Here is a 17,835-nt window from a genome sequence, read left to right on the forward strand (position 1 = left end):
GGAAACATGACAAAGAAAACGTTTTAGTAAAGTTCGTCTTTACTGATAAAAATTTCCCTCTTTCTCCAAAAAACTTTTAACATTTCCAGCAGAATATCTACAGAAGAATGCACACATTTTGGTTTGGACTCCAAGAAGGATCAAAACGCTTCATAAAAAATAATAATACAAATGCAACAGTTTCATTCAAGCCTATTATATGTTAATCATATCATTGCTTGTAGTCCAAGGCATCTTGGAATCAGAAAGAAAGGCCATTGAACAGTGCAGGTACAAACATCCCATCAGAAACGTTATTCACATTGATTGAATCACACTATAAAGTATAAATATTGCTATGGAGAAGGTCTTGTATAATCCAGTGCATAATTGGCTCTCCCCGAGTGTGGGGTCAGTGCGTCAATATTAAACGACCTCCTCGTTTGAAGTCAATGCTTGATACTATAGCATTAGAGAATGAAGAACCGAGAGCAACTTGAAGATCCTCAAACACACGAGCGAGAGCTTCGATCAGGCCTCGCTGCTGCACTCGTAGATGTTGTCTTCCATCAGAGCCACGACCTGCTCGAACTTGTGCTGTAGCTGAGTGCGTCGAGCGGTGGGGTTCGAGTCCAGTGCGCTCGCCACCTGACACACACACACACACACACACACACACACACACACACACACACACACACACACACACACACAAATACAGCTTTAATTCAAGTAAAGAGTTATAAAAGGCTCGAGGATTCAAAACTGCAAGAGTCTCTCCGAGTCTTTGTTCACTACTTTCAGAAAATACATCAGTACGACACATTTTGTAATATACATAAACAGTAACCCTACTAACAGGAAACATTCTCAGGAGTTTCGCTAACAAACGTTCTTCCAGTAACATTAATAGAACATTCATTCAAAGTTATCGTTCAAAATGGTGTAACAATATATCGCAATACAAAAATGCCACAATATGTATTGTGGATAGTTCACCCAAAATTTAAATTACAGTGAGAAAAAATGCAAGTTTTCAGAGTTTTAGTGTCAGTGCTGCATTAATCTGCTGTATATGATGTCTGATGTTACCAGTAAAAAGTGGCTGACATTATTTTAAATATATCTAGTCAGTGAAAGAGTGCAAGCAAATAAAAAATGTATATGTAAGTAAAAAGTAAAAAAAAATTTTTTTTTTTGCAATAACATCGCATCGTAAAGTCAGTATCGTGAAACGTATCGAATCGTGACATGAGGGAATCGCTACACCCCTATTATACATCTTTCATGAAACTTATTTTTCTGAAACTTTTCAGTTGGACGTTCGTTTAACGGTTTTTAAATGTAACTACTTGTTTCGGAACGTTCAGAGAACATTCAAAAGTAACGTTCCCATAATGTTTGAAGAATGATACAATGTAATGTTCCCTTAACGTTCACATAACCAACCGTCTTTAAAACATAAAAAAAAACTGGATGTTTTGAAAGTTCAGAGAGAGCATTTTAATATCTTAATGGGAATGTTAACAAAACGTTCTTGGCTGTGACTGACGATTTTCTCAGCAGTGAACTCAATAACCACAGGCTCACACACGGCCGGAGCTCAGGGCACGCAGTAGCTGAAACTCAGTCAGACTCAAGACCGTCTGGAATCAGAGATCACTCCAACGCTCCTGAACTAGTGTTGGACTGGAGAACTACAACACTGCAGAAGTGTGTGTGTCTGTTTCTCATAGTCCATCACACACACACACACACACTGTATACGTTTCAGCGGCTCACTGAGTGTTCTTAGGCTTGACATGAGCACATGGTGTGTGTGTTTAACTCTTCAGCTGGAAGAATTTAAGTCGCATATGCAAAAAATGAAATAAATAAATCACAGTTCTCTGACTGAAGCCGTCTCCTTCACACTCATGCAGTGAAACAAACACTGCACATTAATAATAATAATAATAATAATAATAATAATAATAATAATAATAATAATTCGTTACATTTATATAGCGCTTTTTGAGACCTCAAAGCGCTTTACATATGGAAGGGGGGAATCTCCTCAACCACCACCAATGTGCAGCATCCACTTGGATGATGCGACGGCAGCCATATTGCGCCAGAACGCCCACCACACACCAGCTTACTGGTGGAGAGGAGACAGTGATGAAGCCAATCAGTATATGAGGATGATTAGGAGGCCATGATGGACAGAGGCCAAGGGGCAAATTTGGCCAGGATGCCGGGGTTACACCCCTACTCTTTTTCGAAGGACATCCTGGGATTTTTAATGACCACAGAGAGTCAGGACCTCGGTTTTACGTCTCATCTGAAGGACGGTGCTCTTTTGGCAGTATAGTGTCCCCGTCACTATACTGGGGCATTAGGACCCACACAGACCACAGGGTGAGCGCCCCCTGCTGGCCTCACTAACACCTCTTCCAGAAGCAACCTGGTTTTCTCAGGAGGTCTCCCATCCAGGTACTAACCAGGTACTAACATTCACACACACTCAGTGTTTGGCAAACCCTCATGGAATCCCTTTCATGTCAAACGAGCAGGAACGAGCTCATCTGCACACACACACACACACACACACTCACACTCACACACACAGGACTGTGACTCACCTGACTGCGATATTTCTTGGCGTACTTGTAGACTTCTGTTAAGGCCAGGTTGGTGTTGAACTCATTCCTGTATTTCTGCGGCAAAAATCATTCAGAAATTCTTCGTCAGTAAAAATACTTTGCACACATCAACATTCATATGCACTTGATATTTCTGCATTCCTCAAGTGTATAATGCAGCTGACATGCATGGCATATTCCAATAACTGCATTGTGTGCTTAAGATCACGATTTACTGCTAGCGAAATGAAGTTTGAAAAAACTTGTCAAAGTGATCTTTCTGGGAAAAATGGCTCTGGCTGGTAAACGTCTTCAAACTCCCATTGGTTGTGAGGTGCTAATGCAACAGTGGATGTGTCTCTGAGGCTCCGCCCCTCTGAGGTGTAACAATGGGTGTGTCTCTGAGGCTCCGCCCCACTCTGAGGTGTTACAGTGGGTTTGTCTCTGAGGCTCCACCCCCTCTGAGGGGTAAGAGGTGGGTGTGTCTCTGAGGTGCTGATGTAATAGTGGGTGTGTCTCTGAGGCTCTGCCCCCTCTGAGGGGTAAGAGGTGGTTGTGTCTCTGAGGCCCCACCCCCTCTGAGGTATAAGGGAACTCCACACTCACCCGCGACTCCTCGGCCAGGTGCGCGTTCATCTCCTGCTCGCTCAGCGGCGCCATCTCCTGGATCTGCCGGTAGTAGCTCTGCACTCTCTTCTTGTACTCCGGGATCTCTTTGGCATACAGAAGCTTATTGGTGGGAGAATCCTGGAATACACACAGCAGCTGATCAGAGATCTGTTACACTGTGTGTGTGTGTGTGTGTGTGTGTGTGTGTATGTGACTGTGTGTGTGTATGTGACTGTGTGTGAGTGTGTGTGTGTGTGTGTGTGTGTGATTGTGATTGTGATTGTGATTGTGAGTGTGAATGTGTGAGTTTGTGTGAGTGTGTGTGTGTGTGTGTGTGTGTGATTGTGATTGTGATTGTGATTGTGAGTGTGAATGTGTGAGTTTGTGTGTGTGTGTGTGTGTGTGTGTGTGTGTGTGTGATTGTGATTGTGAGTGTGAGTGTGAGTGTGAGTGTGAATGTGTGAGTTTGTGTGTGTGTGTGTGTGTGTGTGTGTGTGTGTGTGTGTGTGATCTCACTTTGCCCAGCTGCAGGTCAGATAGTGAGCAGGCGTCGATGAAAGCCTGAGCGATGACAGATAGACACGCGTCCATGTGATCCGTCTTATCGATGTCGAACACAAACTGAGGATTCTTCAGGATATTCACCCAGAAGCGCAGAGGCAAACTGAACACACACACACACACACACACAGAGAAAACATCAGATTCATCTGCTCATCTTCTCCAGTGTTATACAGGATTAATAACTGCTGTTTGTGTCAGTGTTGTTTGTGTTAACTTTAGATGAAACTCAGTATGGTCAGCAGGGTTATTTCAGTATTTATTAATATGTATTACATTTATTTATTTTAGTTAAGACCTTGTTTAAAGCCATGTGAGCAAGATAGATTGAGATCTATAGTCCAAACCATAAAATGACAATTTAAACAACTTTACAATTCAAATCATACAAGTTTTGATACAAGGTTTTCTATTTAATGATAAAACTTTCAGCATTTAAAAAAAAAATTTAAGAAAAAGGATGAATAAAATGATTACATTTGTATTCATTTAAAATATGATTATATTATATATGATTATGTTATAAACACCATATGGCATCATAATTCATCAACAGTAGATCTATAAGCAATGGTCTGTCATAAATCTGCAGTATTCATTGATTGTGAACCGCTCTGAAACCACAAGTTTTTACTCTAGAACATGCAGTGCTCACAATTAAAGTGCCCTTATTACGCTATCTTAAAGTCTCCTAATGTTGTTGTGGAGTCTCCTACACCAGGTTTACAGGCATCAAAGGTCAAAAAACTGTTTCATTTTCTTATAATAAACATTGCAGATCACCATTCTTCAATGATTCTCAAACGACTCCATGGGTGAATCTATCTCTCTAAATCCCTCCTTTCCAAGAGCTGCTCTGCTCTGATTGGTCAGATGGTCCAGTCTGTTGTGATTGGTCTACTCTGCTCTGATTGGTCAGATGGCCCAGTCTGTTGTGACTGGTCTACTCTGCTCTGATTGGCCGGACAGCTCAGTCTGTTGTGATTGGTCTACCATGTACAGCGTGTGTCAAAAACAAAAACGTCCATTACCAAAACTGAACTTCAGCTCCGGAGGCTTCCTACAGCTCAGCGATTGTGCACCATAAACTAAACACAGTAACGAACCATGACGTCACTTTACCATATCAATCTGAGTGCGAGTCCAATGATGAAACACTGGAAGAACTAGTTATTCAACCCGAACCTCCATCAGGACGACTCCAGCAGGACTCAGTGTTTCTCAGTGAACCGGAACCTCCATCAGGACGACTCCAGCAGGACTCAGTGTTTCTCAGTGAACCCGAACCTCCCTCAGGACGACTCCAGCAGGACTCAGTGCTTCTCAGTGAACCCGAACCTCCATCAGGACGACTCCAGCAGGACTCAGTGTTTCTCAGTGAACCCAAACCTCCCTCAGGACGACTCCAGCAGGACTCAGTGTTTCTCAGTGAACCCGAACCTCCATCAGGACGACTCCAGCAGGACTCAGTGTTTCTCAGTGAACCGGAACCTCCATCAGGACGACTCCAGCAGGACTCAGTGTTTCTCAGTGAACCCGAACCTCCATCAGGACGACTCCAGCAGGACTCAGTGTTTCTCAGTGAACCTGAACCTCCATCAGGACGACTCCAGCAGGACTCAGTGTTTCTCAGTGAACCCGAACCTCCATCAGTACAACTCCAACAGGACTCAGTATTTCTCAGTGAACCTCCATCAGGACGACTCGAGCAGGACTCAGTGTTTCTCAGTGAACCCGAAACTCCATCAGGACGACTCGAGCAGGACTCAGTGTTTCTCAGTGAACCCGAACCTCCATCAGGACGACTCCAGCAGGACTCAGTGCTTCTCAGTGAACCCGAACCTCCATCAGGACGACTCCAACAGGACTCAGTATTTCTCAGTGAACCTCCATCAGGACGACTCGAGCAGGACTCAGTGTTTCTCAGTGAACCCGAACCTCCATCAGGACGACTCCAGCAGGACTCAGTGCTTCTCAGTGAACCCGAACCTCCATCAAGACGACTCCAGCAGGACTCAGTGTTTCTCAGTGAACCCGAACCTCCATCAGGACGACTCCAGCAGGACTCAGTGCTTCTCAGTGAACCCGAACCTCCATCAGGACGACTCGAGCAGGACTCAGTGTTTCTCAGTGAACCCGAACCTCCATCAGGACGACTCCAGCAGGACTCAGTGCTTCTCAGTGAACCCGAAACTCCATCAGGACGACTCGAGCAGGACTCAGTGTTTCTCAGTGAACCCGAACCTCCATCAGGACGACTCCAGCAGGACTCAGTGCTTCTCAGTGAACCCGAACCTCCATCAAGACGACTCCAACAGGACTCAGTGTTTCTCAGTGAACCCGAACCTCCATCAGGACGACTCCAGCAGGACTCAGTGCTTCTCAGTGAACCCGAACCTCCATCAAGACGACTCCAACAGGACTCAGTGTTTCTCAGTGAACCCGAAACTCCATCAGGACGACTCCAGCAGGACTCAGTGTTTCTCAGTGAACCCGAAACTCCATCAGGACGACTCCAGCAGGACTCAGTGTTTCTCAGTGAACCCGAACCTCCATCAGGACGACTCCAGCAGGACTCAGTGCTTCTCAGTGAACCCGAACCTCCATCAGGACGACTCCAGCAGGACTCAGTGTTTCTCAGTGAACCCGAAACTCCATCAGGACGACTCCAGCAGGACTCAGTGTTTCTCAGTGAACCCGAACCTCCATCAGGACGACTCCAGCAGGACTCAGTGCTTCTCAGTGAACCTCCATCAGGACGACTCCAGCAGGACTCAGTGTTTCTCAGTGAACCCGAAACTCCATCAGGACGACTCCAGCAGGACTCAGTGTTTCTCAGTGAACCCGAACCTCCATCAAGACGACTCCAACAGGACTCAGTGTTTCTCAGTGAACCCGAACCTCCATCAGTACAACTCCAACAGGACTCAGTATTTCTCAGTGAACCTCCATCAGGACGACTCGAGCAGGACTCAGTGTTTCTCAGTGAACCCGAAACTCCATCAGGACGACTCCAGCAGGACTCAATGTTTCTAAGTGAACCCGAACCTCCATCAGGACGACTCCAGCAGTACTCAGTGTTTCTCAGTGAACCCGAACCTCCATCAGTACAACTCCAACAGGACTCAGTATTTCTCAGTGAACCTCCATCAGGACGACTCCAGCAGGACTCAGTGTTTCTCAGTGAACCCGAAACTCCATCAGGACGACTCCAGCAGGACTCAGTGTTTCTCAGTGAACCCGAACCTCCATCAGGACGACTCCAGCAGGACTCAGTGTTTCTCAGTGAACCCGAAACTCCATCAGGACGACTCCAGCAGGACTCAGTGTTTCTCAGTGAACCCGAACCTCCATCAGGACGACTCCAGCAGGACTCAGTGTTTCTCAGTGAACCCGAACCTCCATCAGGACGACTCGAGCAGGACTCAGTGTTTCTCAGTGATACACTATTCAGTTTGAGGAACATTATGAGATGCTGCAACTGTAATTCCTCACCATCAGCATTAACAAGTGCATGTCCATCAACAAACCCATGTGTATATTTCTGATTTATTGCGGGGGTCAAGTTGTTTGCTGACAGACAACGTACAACATAGGCATTATGGCAGTATGCAAATATCATTTCTAGTGACATAGAACTGTAACGCAGTGTGATTCGAATTACAGACGACTTGTTCTCAGTCGATTCTTTCTTTTGGGAGACAATAACTTTACAGCTTTCTAGAACGCTTACATTCACAAACAGCTTTATTACACAGTGCATGAAAGGGAATATATTTGAAAAACTATAATAGGATCAGCTTAAATCATTGTGTTTTGAAGTTTATTATTCACATTAAGCCATATTTTTCTGTCCACATATTTACAACCTCTTGAAGTAATAATTAGGACTTTTCTTATTTAATTTAAGACTTTTTAAGGACCCCGAATGAAAGAAGCACTGGCCTCAAATACCCGGATGAGCCTCAATATACAGCACTGATATTGACGAATAACTGACCCCAGACCATCGTGACGGACCAATCAGAATCAAGCATTTCAGAGAGAGTGTAATAACAATACCTGTTAGTCTTCCAGATGTGTAACGTGTCCGGATCGGTTATGCCACGCTTGTCTGCCTGTTCCTCCAGAAAGTCGAAGAAGTATTTGATAGCAAACGGTGGATTCTCCAGAGGAATGCTGAGGATGGCTTGGAAGAGATCATCCAGGAACTTCTGCAGTGTTCCCTGACACACACACACATTCACACACTTATTAGTCTTCATATATGGCACTCTCTGATGGGATTGAGTTTCACCTGAGGTCTACAGTCCACATCGCTCTGCTACTGTCCCTTTAAAACATACTGTATGCTAATGAGCTCATGGTTGTGACATCATAAACATCGGTGGTTATCACGTGTTCCTGAAGGACACGACTGGACACTTACATGTATACTTTCAACACCATCACCCCTCGCTTCTGTCTGTTTCTTATGGAATATTGCGGTGTTTATTATAAATGATTATCATTATTGTGTTCCTCTTGCAGCATCTCTTCTGTTCTCTGATGACGAGGGCGGGGCAACCTGTCACTCACATGAGATCAGCCAATAGCAAACCACAACCATCCAATCATCCAATCAATTCCCCATGGATACAATCAAGCCCCGCCCACATTTGTTCTTGTTCCTGAAGTGTTTCACTGGGAAATGCGGCCTAATAGAGGAGAAGATACCAGCGCAACTTCAGTTTTACAGTGACTTTAGAAGATTTATTCTAGCTTCATGCATTCTTTTTTTTTTATCAACACTTGAATGTGGGTAAGTTTAATAAAAAAAGCAACATTTTGAGCAAAAAGCTGAGAGGGATCTCAGCTAATGAACACTCAGCTATATGCTGTTTAATGCTGATCACGTTATTTTACAGTAGCATATGATTCAATATGATATTGCTTGTTTCTGCTTCTTCTTCTCCTGTGTTTTGATCAGGAGATTCAGTACTCGTTCAGTAGATGTGTAATAGCGCCCCCTACTGTACAACAGTGAAAACACGGAAAGCCGGAAATGTCCATCAATGGCAGGAAAGAGTTAAGGGGAGTTTGACTGAATTATCCTGAACAAACTTATTTTCATTTACCTTTATTATCAGTGTCTTGTTATATTCTGAAGCATCTGAATCTTGTTTATGTCAGCACACTTTGCAAATAAAAAGTGTATTTACAGTCCTTGGAATGGTCCGTGTGGACAGAGAGGAGGCTCTCGAACCTTTTATGAGGTCAGTAGTGTGTTTTGCACTGATGGAACAGTGTGTGAGTGTCACGTCTCATCTTCGGCTGCTGTGGTTGTGTGTGTTGAGTTTATCCACTACCTTAGTGGAGAGCAGGCGTGTGAGGTAGATCTCCGGCAACACTTTCTTCCTCTGACTGTGTCTGTGAGTCTTTCTGTTCTCGCCCAGATCATCATGTGGAAGAACCTGCCGTCAAACACACACACAGCAGATTTACACCATCAGGTCAGAGCATAGAATGCAAGGAATGCTTCAGTACACATAGAAAAACTGAAAAACGGTCCAAAAAAACTTTTTTATAATGTCTACGGGCCCTATCACACACCCGGTGCAATGCCGCTCCAGGCGCGATGCGAGTGCGTTTCGCTAGTTTCAGCCTGACGCAGTTTTCATTTTCACGTCCTGCGCCGCGCTGTTTAAAGCTGCTCTAAGTGATGCTGGGTGACGTCACTTCTTGTTGACGTTAAAAGTATTGTCAAACAAAACGGAGGCTAGCTCGACCCTCCTCCCTCCTCATCCGCGCACTTTTTTTTGTTATTTAAAGAGCGCATTAGTAATGTGCGCCTATAGGCGGGTCCAGAACACGCTACACTTTGTCCCATAGAGGATCTGCTTGCGCTTTAACCTCACACACACACTCAGAGCTTTAACCTCGCACACGAGCCGATCCATTTCCTCGCTAGAGAAGAGTTCAGTTTTTCCGCTTGCAAATTCCTCCCTTTAAACAGCGAATCCGCCATGGCTCGAGCGCAACTGGCTTTTAAAGGGAATGGGAGATGAGACTCTTGATTAGTAGTTAGTAGCCTAGTAGTTATTAAAGGGGACATATCATGAAAATCTGACTATTTCCATCTTTAATCCGGTGCTTCTACCAACACAGAAAACATGAAAAGTGAAACCCAGCACTTTCGTTTTACTGAGCCTTTCTCTGCAAGCATGTAAAAATAAGCCGATCAGATTTCGCTTTCCTTCTGACGTATGAAGAGGATCATATTATAATATTACCGGCCCTTAATCTGCACGTTTACACACACCAGCCGACATTTGGTTTCACGAGCGACAACAGAGACCAGTTCTAACACAATGATAAAGATCCAGCAAAGCCTGAAACTGTTCTGTGGTTGAGCACAGACGAGCACTGAACACTATTGACCAGAACATGTCACCGCTGTCTTATAAACACCTCAGGAACTGTGGACACTTGTGGAGAAGTTCAACATGATGATGAGATGATCAATGTAACTCCACAACAACTACAGAAATGTCTCCACTAACATTCAGAAGCTCTTCCTGAGTCTCTCCGTAAGGCTGCTCTCGCTACTGGTTACTCTGGGATTCTGGATGAGTGAGATTGGCCTGTTCTGTTATTGCTGGAGTATCTGAAGCTCGTGTAAAGACTCCGCCCTCTTCTGGACGGAGGCGGAGCTAAAGCTCATTTGCATTTAAAGGGACACACACAAAAACGGCGCGTTTTTGCTCACACCCAAAAAGGGGCAAATTTGACAAGCTCTAATAAATTATCTGGTATTTTGAGCTGAAACGTCACAGACACATTCTGGGGACGCCAGAGATTTATATTACATCTTGTGAAAAGGGGCATAATATGTCACCTTTAAGAGTATAAGGACAACCCTTTTAGACCATGCGCCAGGAGCGCCGACCAGTTCCCCCATCTAGCAAGTTTATTCAGACGCCCTAGGTGCACTCGCGCCGTACGCTTTAGACAATGTACTTAGATTCTTAAAATAGGGCCCTGAATGTGTATCTGAATGCATAAGAGAAACTGACTTTAGGACTGTCACGGTGAAGAAGAAGACGAGGGAGAATCAAAACTTCCAATGCAAACTTTTACTAACAATATAGTTCAAACAGATACAGACGGTACAGAAGGTTCACACACACTTAGTAGGACGGAGATCGGACGAAGACTGACTGAACAGAAAGGAACTAAATACAAACACGGATGAACACTGATGAACAGAACACAGGCGACACAGATGATGCTGATGATGATGAGGATTAACTAAACACAGGTGATACAAATGAACTAAATGACAGTAACCATGGATACGAAGGAGTGGCAGGAAAAAAACAAAGGAAGACGTGACTACTGAAAATACAAACAAACACTGACGCGTGACAAGGACCCAGCGGAACAACTCATTAGCCGCGTTTCCACTGTCGGGCCAGGGCCGGGCCGTGCTAGTGCGTGCCAGGGCCAGTCGCGTTTCCACTGTCACTTCCGGGGCTTGATCGGGGCTTACTCGGGGCCAACGGCCAGGATTTCTGGCCCGTCGAATACCTTGGGCCAAAGCGGGCCAGCTCGGGCTAGAGGAGTGGTTACCAACAGAGGAGGAGTTTACCATTGGGAGACGGCAGCGCTGGATGATTCTGTCAGCATTTAAGACTTAAAAATAAAATAATTTAAATCGCGTTCATGTTTGAATGCCTTCTGTTTGTGATGCAAAAGACTATGCGCGCTAGCCGTTAACGTACCATAGTAAACATAGTAAACGCTTGAAGATACGCATAGTAAAAAATCAGACCAATCTTAAAGGCTATCACAGTCATGTTTTTATTTTATCTGTCATAGCCTACGTCTCGTCTCTTTAAACCGGACTATCTAAAAATAAAGTAACTTTTTTTTTTCGGGAGCTTCCTCTGTTTCTCTGACTGAAAATATCTGTATGGGAGTCGAGAGAGTGCTAAAGCTCCTCAGGTCGTATGGCATATATTTGTAGAAATGATCATTTTTTCTAAATGTGATGTAAATATGTCCTGTAACTAAGTTACCAGATAAAGAAACAGACGCGACTGAAAAAGTAAGTGTGCATGTCCTCTTTCTTTTGTGAAATAGACCTAACGGTAATTTATTTCTGAGTGACTAATGTGCAATTTTTACATAAATTAATTCATTATGATCAATGTATCACTTTTTATTGTAAACCTGTGGTAAAACATCGATGCGTGGGTTTTAAATATTCAAGAAGCTGCTAAACAAACAAACAAAAAAAAAAAAAGCTAGCAAACGGCCGCTTTTATCGTGTTTGTTTTCAACGCTGTTTCCAGTGAAATCTGATTAGTTTTCTGATAAAACTTCCATTTGTTGGTGAAATGATGGTTTAGTGTGACGTTGTCCCAGAGAGGCGTGTTACGGGCGTGTTTTAGTGAAGCGCTGTGGAGCTTCTGGCCCGACAGTGGAAACGCATGCCCGGTGCTATTGGCCCGAGGCTATTAGCCCGGCACGGCCCGTTTAAAGCCCTGGCCCGGCCCTGGCCCGACAGTGGAAATGCGGCTATTCTCTCCATATAGAGCTATAAGCCCATCTAGTGTCAAGAGTCATGAAATATCATATTATGTCATTTATTTTTTCCACAAGAGGTCGTCAAAGACTCCCAATGTAAGATATTTTGAACTGAATTAAAAGGGTTATGCATGAAATTGTGAGTTATTTTGAATTAAAGTTGAAAGAATGTGCTTAAATTATTATTTATTTATTATTTATTGATCGATCTAGTAATTTAAAGGTAAATAAAATAAAAAAAGAACAAAAAATCTTGCATTAAACAAAAAGTTTGCATTAAAACTATTATTATTAAATATTACTTTCTGGACAAAAAGAAAATGAAGTATAATTTTAGGGCTTCGGGTCATTTTGACCCGCGAGGGAAGGATTTTCCTCAGTTTCTGGGAAGTATTCTTGTGTTCTGGCAGCGGCTGTAAATTTGATGGTAAATTTGTCCTGGTTTATAATTCCAGCACTGCTTTAGGCCAATTATTAATAACTTCCCACGAACAACTTGTGCCGGGTTCAGACTACATGATTTTGGCACAACCGTTTGACGAAGCGTGTCGTGATGATCGCTAAACAACACTGGGCAACGTTTAGTCGGACGTGTTTCTTGTCCACGACACAATAGTGATTTAAGAGTCGAAATCACATAATCTGTCACAGTGACTATCATGACATGCTGTACAGAAATACTGTGCGGTCAGAACCGGCGGTCCACTCTCCAGAGAATGCTGGGTTGTTTCACATGAACTGAGTCGCAGATATTCTTCGCTCAGCTGTAAAGCAGTGACGCGCTGAAGGTCGAATCGCAGTGTAAACGCGAGATGGGGTTGTTCGGATTTAGGGTTAGGGTTAGAAATGTAAGTTTCTCAAGGATGAATAAAGTTTCATTACTTTTAAATCTTTGATCTGGCTGATTGTGGTCTTAAGGGTCTGAGCACTCGCCACTGATCACACAACTCACTCTTACTGCGACAGAAACTACACTCAGACTGAGAGAGAAACGCATGGAAAGTGTGTAATTGCATCAGCTGAGTCATAATTCATCAGCTCTTTACATCAGATGGGCAAATATCCAGCTAATGTGATGCTGAGCGTCTGAACCGTGGCATGAGGAACAACAGGCTACTGAGAGCTTATAACTGATTCTCATTACTGTGAAAAGTTCTGACCCCGATGATAACATGATATAATCTGTCACACAATAGTTTGAGCAATCGAGACGACTGATAAAGTATAACACTCCTTGATTATGAGTATGAGCAGAAGAGATTTAGAGACGTCAGCTCACTCACCAGATGAACGTACTTCTCCGTGTCCAGATCTTTAACTGTGAATCAACAGAAACACGTGAGTTCATATCTGAGCTGTGTGTGTGTGTGTGTGTGTGTGTGTGTGTGTGAAAAACCATTACGCCTATGGAATGTCCTCACAAATCACATAAACATGGCTGTGTGTGTGTGTGTGTGTGTGTGTGTGAGAGAGAGTGTGTGTGTGTGTGTGTGTGTGTGTGTGTGTGTGTGTGTGTGTGAGCGAGTGTGTGAGTGTGTGTGTGTGTGTGTGTGTGTGTGTGTGTGTGTGTGTGTGTGTGTGTGTGTGTGTGTGTGTGTGTGTGTGTGTGTGTGAAAAACCATTACGCCTATGGAATGTTCTTACAAATCACATAAACATGGCTGTGTGTGTGTGTGTGTGTGAGAGAGTGTGTGTGTGTGTGTGTGTGTGTGTGTGTGTGTGTGTGTGAGAGAGTGTGTGTGTGTGTGTGTGTGTGTGTGTGTGTGTGTGTGTATTGTGCACATGTAAAGGCCCTGATACACTGCTGTGACGCCATATCGAATACAACAAGGACAAAATGAAGTTCATTTGGATTTCATTTATGGAGTTTGAAACTTTCTGGAAAAGATCCACCTCTTTCCTCCTATTGGTCGGTGTGGTGATGATGTAATCGGTGGGTGTGGCTCTGAGGCTCCGCCTTCTTTGAGGTGTTCTTTCTTTTGTTCAGTTGCGAGTGAAAACATGAACACACCGAGAGACTCTTTACAGTAGAAACTCAGGCGGGTTAATACTGTAAAGCTGCTGTAAAGCTGTATGCTGTATGAAGTGCTGCATAAAAAACCTGACGTGACATTTTCTCTTTCTGTAGTGTGTTTATTCTGTCACTGAGAGGAAAGCGCAGCACTTATGCGCATATTTCTCTACAGTGGATGATGTTCACTAACAGTACATCAGCGCGAGTGTATCGGGGCCTTCAGGTGTGTGAGGTGTGTGAGGTGTGTCAGGTGTGTGAGGTGTGTCAGGTGTGTGAGGTGTGTGAGGTGTGTCAGGTGTGTGAGGTGTGTCAGGTGTGTGAGGTGTGTGTCTGTACCTCGGCCCAGTGTGTTCTCTCTCGTGTCCTTCATGCTCATGGCCAGTGACGCCCCATCGGGGATCTGCAACACACAGGTCAGAGGTCATTAGAGTGATTCAGAGTGTGACACTACACTCCTGATGAACACATGATCACATTACACCAAATATGTAAAAAAGAAACAGAGAAGGAGAAACATCTAATCCTGTGGAAAACCAGTTTTCATATGTTTGCATCTACGCCAGTGGTTCTCAACGGGGGCGTTCAGGTGTTAATGGGGGGCGTTCACGAGTTTAAATATATAACGCACATTTGTGTTCATTTACTTTTATTCATTTTAAGCATTTAGTAATTTATTTGTAATAAACACTTTAAGTGGGCTATTTAAAAAGTGTTAGGACTCTGTATATGTTAAATATTGTTGTAAAACATGCGCAGAGTGTGATGTCATGTGTGTGTGTGTCCGCCGCCGCTCTCCTCCTGACCGCACGTCCACCTCAGTGCTGTACACCGGCACTAGGCAGCGTTTCTGTGGTCATCTCTAAGCCTCAGTGCTGTACACCGGCACTAGGCAGGGTTTCTGTGGTCATCTCTATTGCAACAGTATCAATAATGTCAAAAATATGATGTGCAGTTCGGGTGTGTGTGTATGCTGTTTAAACGAGTGTTCTCACCGATACGCTTGTTGTGATTTTGACGAGTTGATATTATTTCTTATTCAAAAGAATCACGCAGCGCAGGAATGGAAAGTTGACAAGCCATTAAAAATTATCGACTTAAGAAACACTTATATTTTTAACAATATTTTCAATAAATCATGTTCCCATTCACTCCGGCGATGAATTTTAAAATTAATTAAACTAAATTCTATTTATAAGGTAAAACTTTTACATTTTTAGGCATGAACTAATTCCAATCCCTAATGTCAAAATGTTTTCTTTGTTCACCGAGTAATCTACTGGTCAGGCATTATTAACTCGGAGAAAATGACAATTTGATGGATAATTTAAATATATTCTGCAATCACAGTTTGTTAATGTATTCATTCCGCCGTCACATCCGAGCGCGAAACGCTGCTTGTTTCAAGATATAAAAATAATCAATAATACAATAATAATGTAATTGTTCATATGTGTTTATTCTTGCTAGAAGATTTTTTTTTTTTTTACTGATTATGAACACAAATTAATTGTAACTGTATTAATTATACCATTGATGAAAACAAGCTGATACCGAGGTATTGTAGGCCTACAATTCTAACATAATTATTCATGAAAAATCATGATTGTATTTATTTATTTTTCGAAAGTGAGGTTAATGAAAGCAGCTTCTGGCAATACTCTCCTAAATGCCTAATAAAACCTGAGTGCAAACATTACCGCTTTAATGACCGTCCTTTATTTTTCAGTGCATTTGTTTTACAATATATGGGATTAATATTATAACTATTATTATGTAGTAGTGTAATGCAGACAGACACTGTTACTAAAAGAGGTTTGAATTTTTCTTTGTTTAATTTGCACACTGAATATGGGTTGGAGCTTTTCATTTTGAACTCTCAAACTGCACCAGATTGATGAATTTAACATTAAAATGCACAAAAAATTATTGCAAGGGGCATGCCATCAGCGGGGGGTTTAGGAGCGGTTCAGGGACCTGGATATTGGATAGCCAAATCCAATATATAGATATATTTTTGCTGGCCCAAAAAAGGTTGAGAACCACTGATTTACACTCTCAGAACACACACACACACACACACACACACACACACACACACACACACACACACACACACACACACACACATCCTTGTCTTTATGGCATTGTGTGGCCACCTGACAGGATCATGCATTCTGGGAACCACCCTTTCTGAAGGTTGTACAGCAGCAAAAAAAATCAGGAAGCACACTGGAGTGGTCATAAACACAGATGTCACATCAAATGATGATTCAGACCAAGTAGAGTTCCATGCCCTGACTAGGAACCGATTCCTGGGGACTTGTCAGGTATTTAGTTATTAATGGGGTCCACATATACACACTATCTGGTTTTTCAGTCTTCTGGGTACCACTTGACACACATTCAGGTTAAACTTACTTTGAGAGCCAATTACAACTGTCATGTGCCAAGATATTTGCTGGAGCATAATTTGGATTTTTGTCCTTCGGATGAGACGTTAAACCGAGGTCCTGACTCTCTGTGGTCATTAAAAATCCCATGGCATTTTCTCGTAAAGAGTAGGGGTGTAACCCCGGTGTCCTGGCCACATTCCACCATTGGCCCTTACCAATCATGGCCTCCTAATAATCCCCTTACATTGAATTGGCTCTATCACTCTCTCTCCACCTATATCCGGTGTGTGGTGAGCGCACTGGCGCCGTTGTACTGTGGCTGCCGTCGCATCATCCAAGTGGATGCTGCACACTGGTGGTGGTTGAGGAGAGATCCCATGATATGATTGTAAAGCGCTTTGGGTGTACAGTAGTACATATGAAAGCGCTATATAAATGCCTAAAAAAAAAACTAAAAAACAATTTCTGGCAAAATTGGTGTTATGTAATTATACAACCTAATTATATACTGGTAAGGTTGAAAAGGTTGGCCGGTAGAGTATTATTATATTATTATATTATTAGTCAACATGCTGTTGTGTAGTTGCTAAGTGCAACCGAAGTAAACTGTTTCCATACTCCCTTTGTCAGAAAATAAGTCCCTTTCTTCAGGATGTCTGAGATTGTTTGTGATTAGCAATAGTGCAATATGAAGCCTTGTAACACAAAGGTCACAATTAAGGTCAGCATTTTACAGGACACAAATCCCAACAAATAGTAACAACAAATAGTAACAACAATAGACTGACTGCAAAATTTTAATTTCAACTGCTGGAATATTGAGTCATCTTAACTCCATTAAACACTCACAGGCTCTTTTTACAAGCAACATCTTAAAGGGTTAGTTCACCCAAAAATGAAAACTCTGTCAGTAATTACTCACCCTCATGTTGTTCCAACCCTGTAAGACCTTCGTTCATCTTCGGAACACAAATGAAGATATTTTTGATTAAATCTGAAAGCTGTCTCACTCCTCCGTAGGCTTCTAAGGGATTGAAACTTGCCAGCCCAGAAAAGTTATTAAAGACATCGTTAATATAGTCCA

At 43.0% G+C, this 17,835-nt stretch overlaps 1 protein-coding gene across 1 annotated transcript in view; it reads right to left on the reverse strand.

Moving 5' to 3' along the window:
* Positions 1-21: 21 nt before the first annotated feature.
* plxnd1 (plexin D1) overlaps positions 22-17,835 on the reverse strand; it is a 133,549-nt gene continuing 115,735 nt past the window's right edge. Inside the window, exons 29-36 of the mRNA XM_084389258.1 lie at positions 14,695-14,758; positions 13,628-13,662; positions 9,122-9,226; positions 7,836-7,999; positions 3,729-3,876; positions 3,210-3,350; positions 2,604-2,678; positions 22-627 (exon numbers count right to left, since the gene is read on the reverse strand). Of these exons, the coding sequence (XP_084245384.1) occupies positions 511-627; positions 2,604-2,678; positions 3,210-3,350; positions 3,729-3,876; positions 7,836-7,999; positions 9,122-9,226; positions 13,628-13,662; positions 14,695-14,758 (849 nt within the window). The 3' untranslated portion in view covers positions 22-510. The remainder of the gene's footprint in view (positions 628-2,603; positions 2,679-3,209; positions 3,351-3,728; positions 3,877-7,835; positions 8,000-9,121; positions 9,227-13,627; positions 13,663-14,694; positions 14,759-17,835) is intronic.

Source organism: Rutilus rutilus, assembly GCF_951802725.1.
Source record: "Rutilus rutilus genome assembly, chromosome: 19".
Classification (NCBI taxonomy): domain Eukaryota; kingdom Metazoa; phylum Chordata; class Actinopteri; order Cypriniformes; family Leuciscidae; genus Rutilus; species Rutilus rutilus.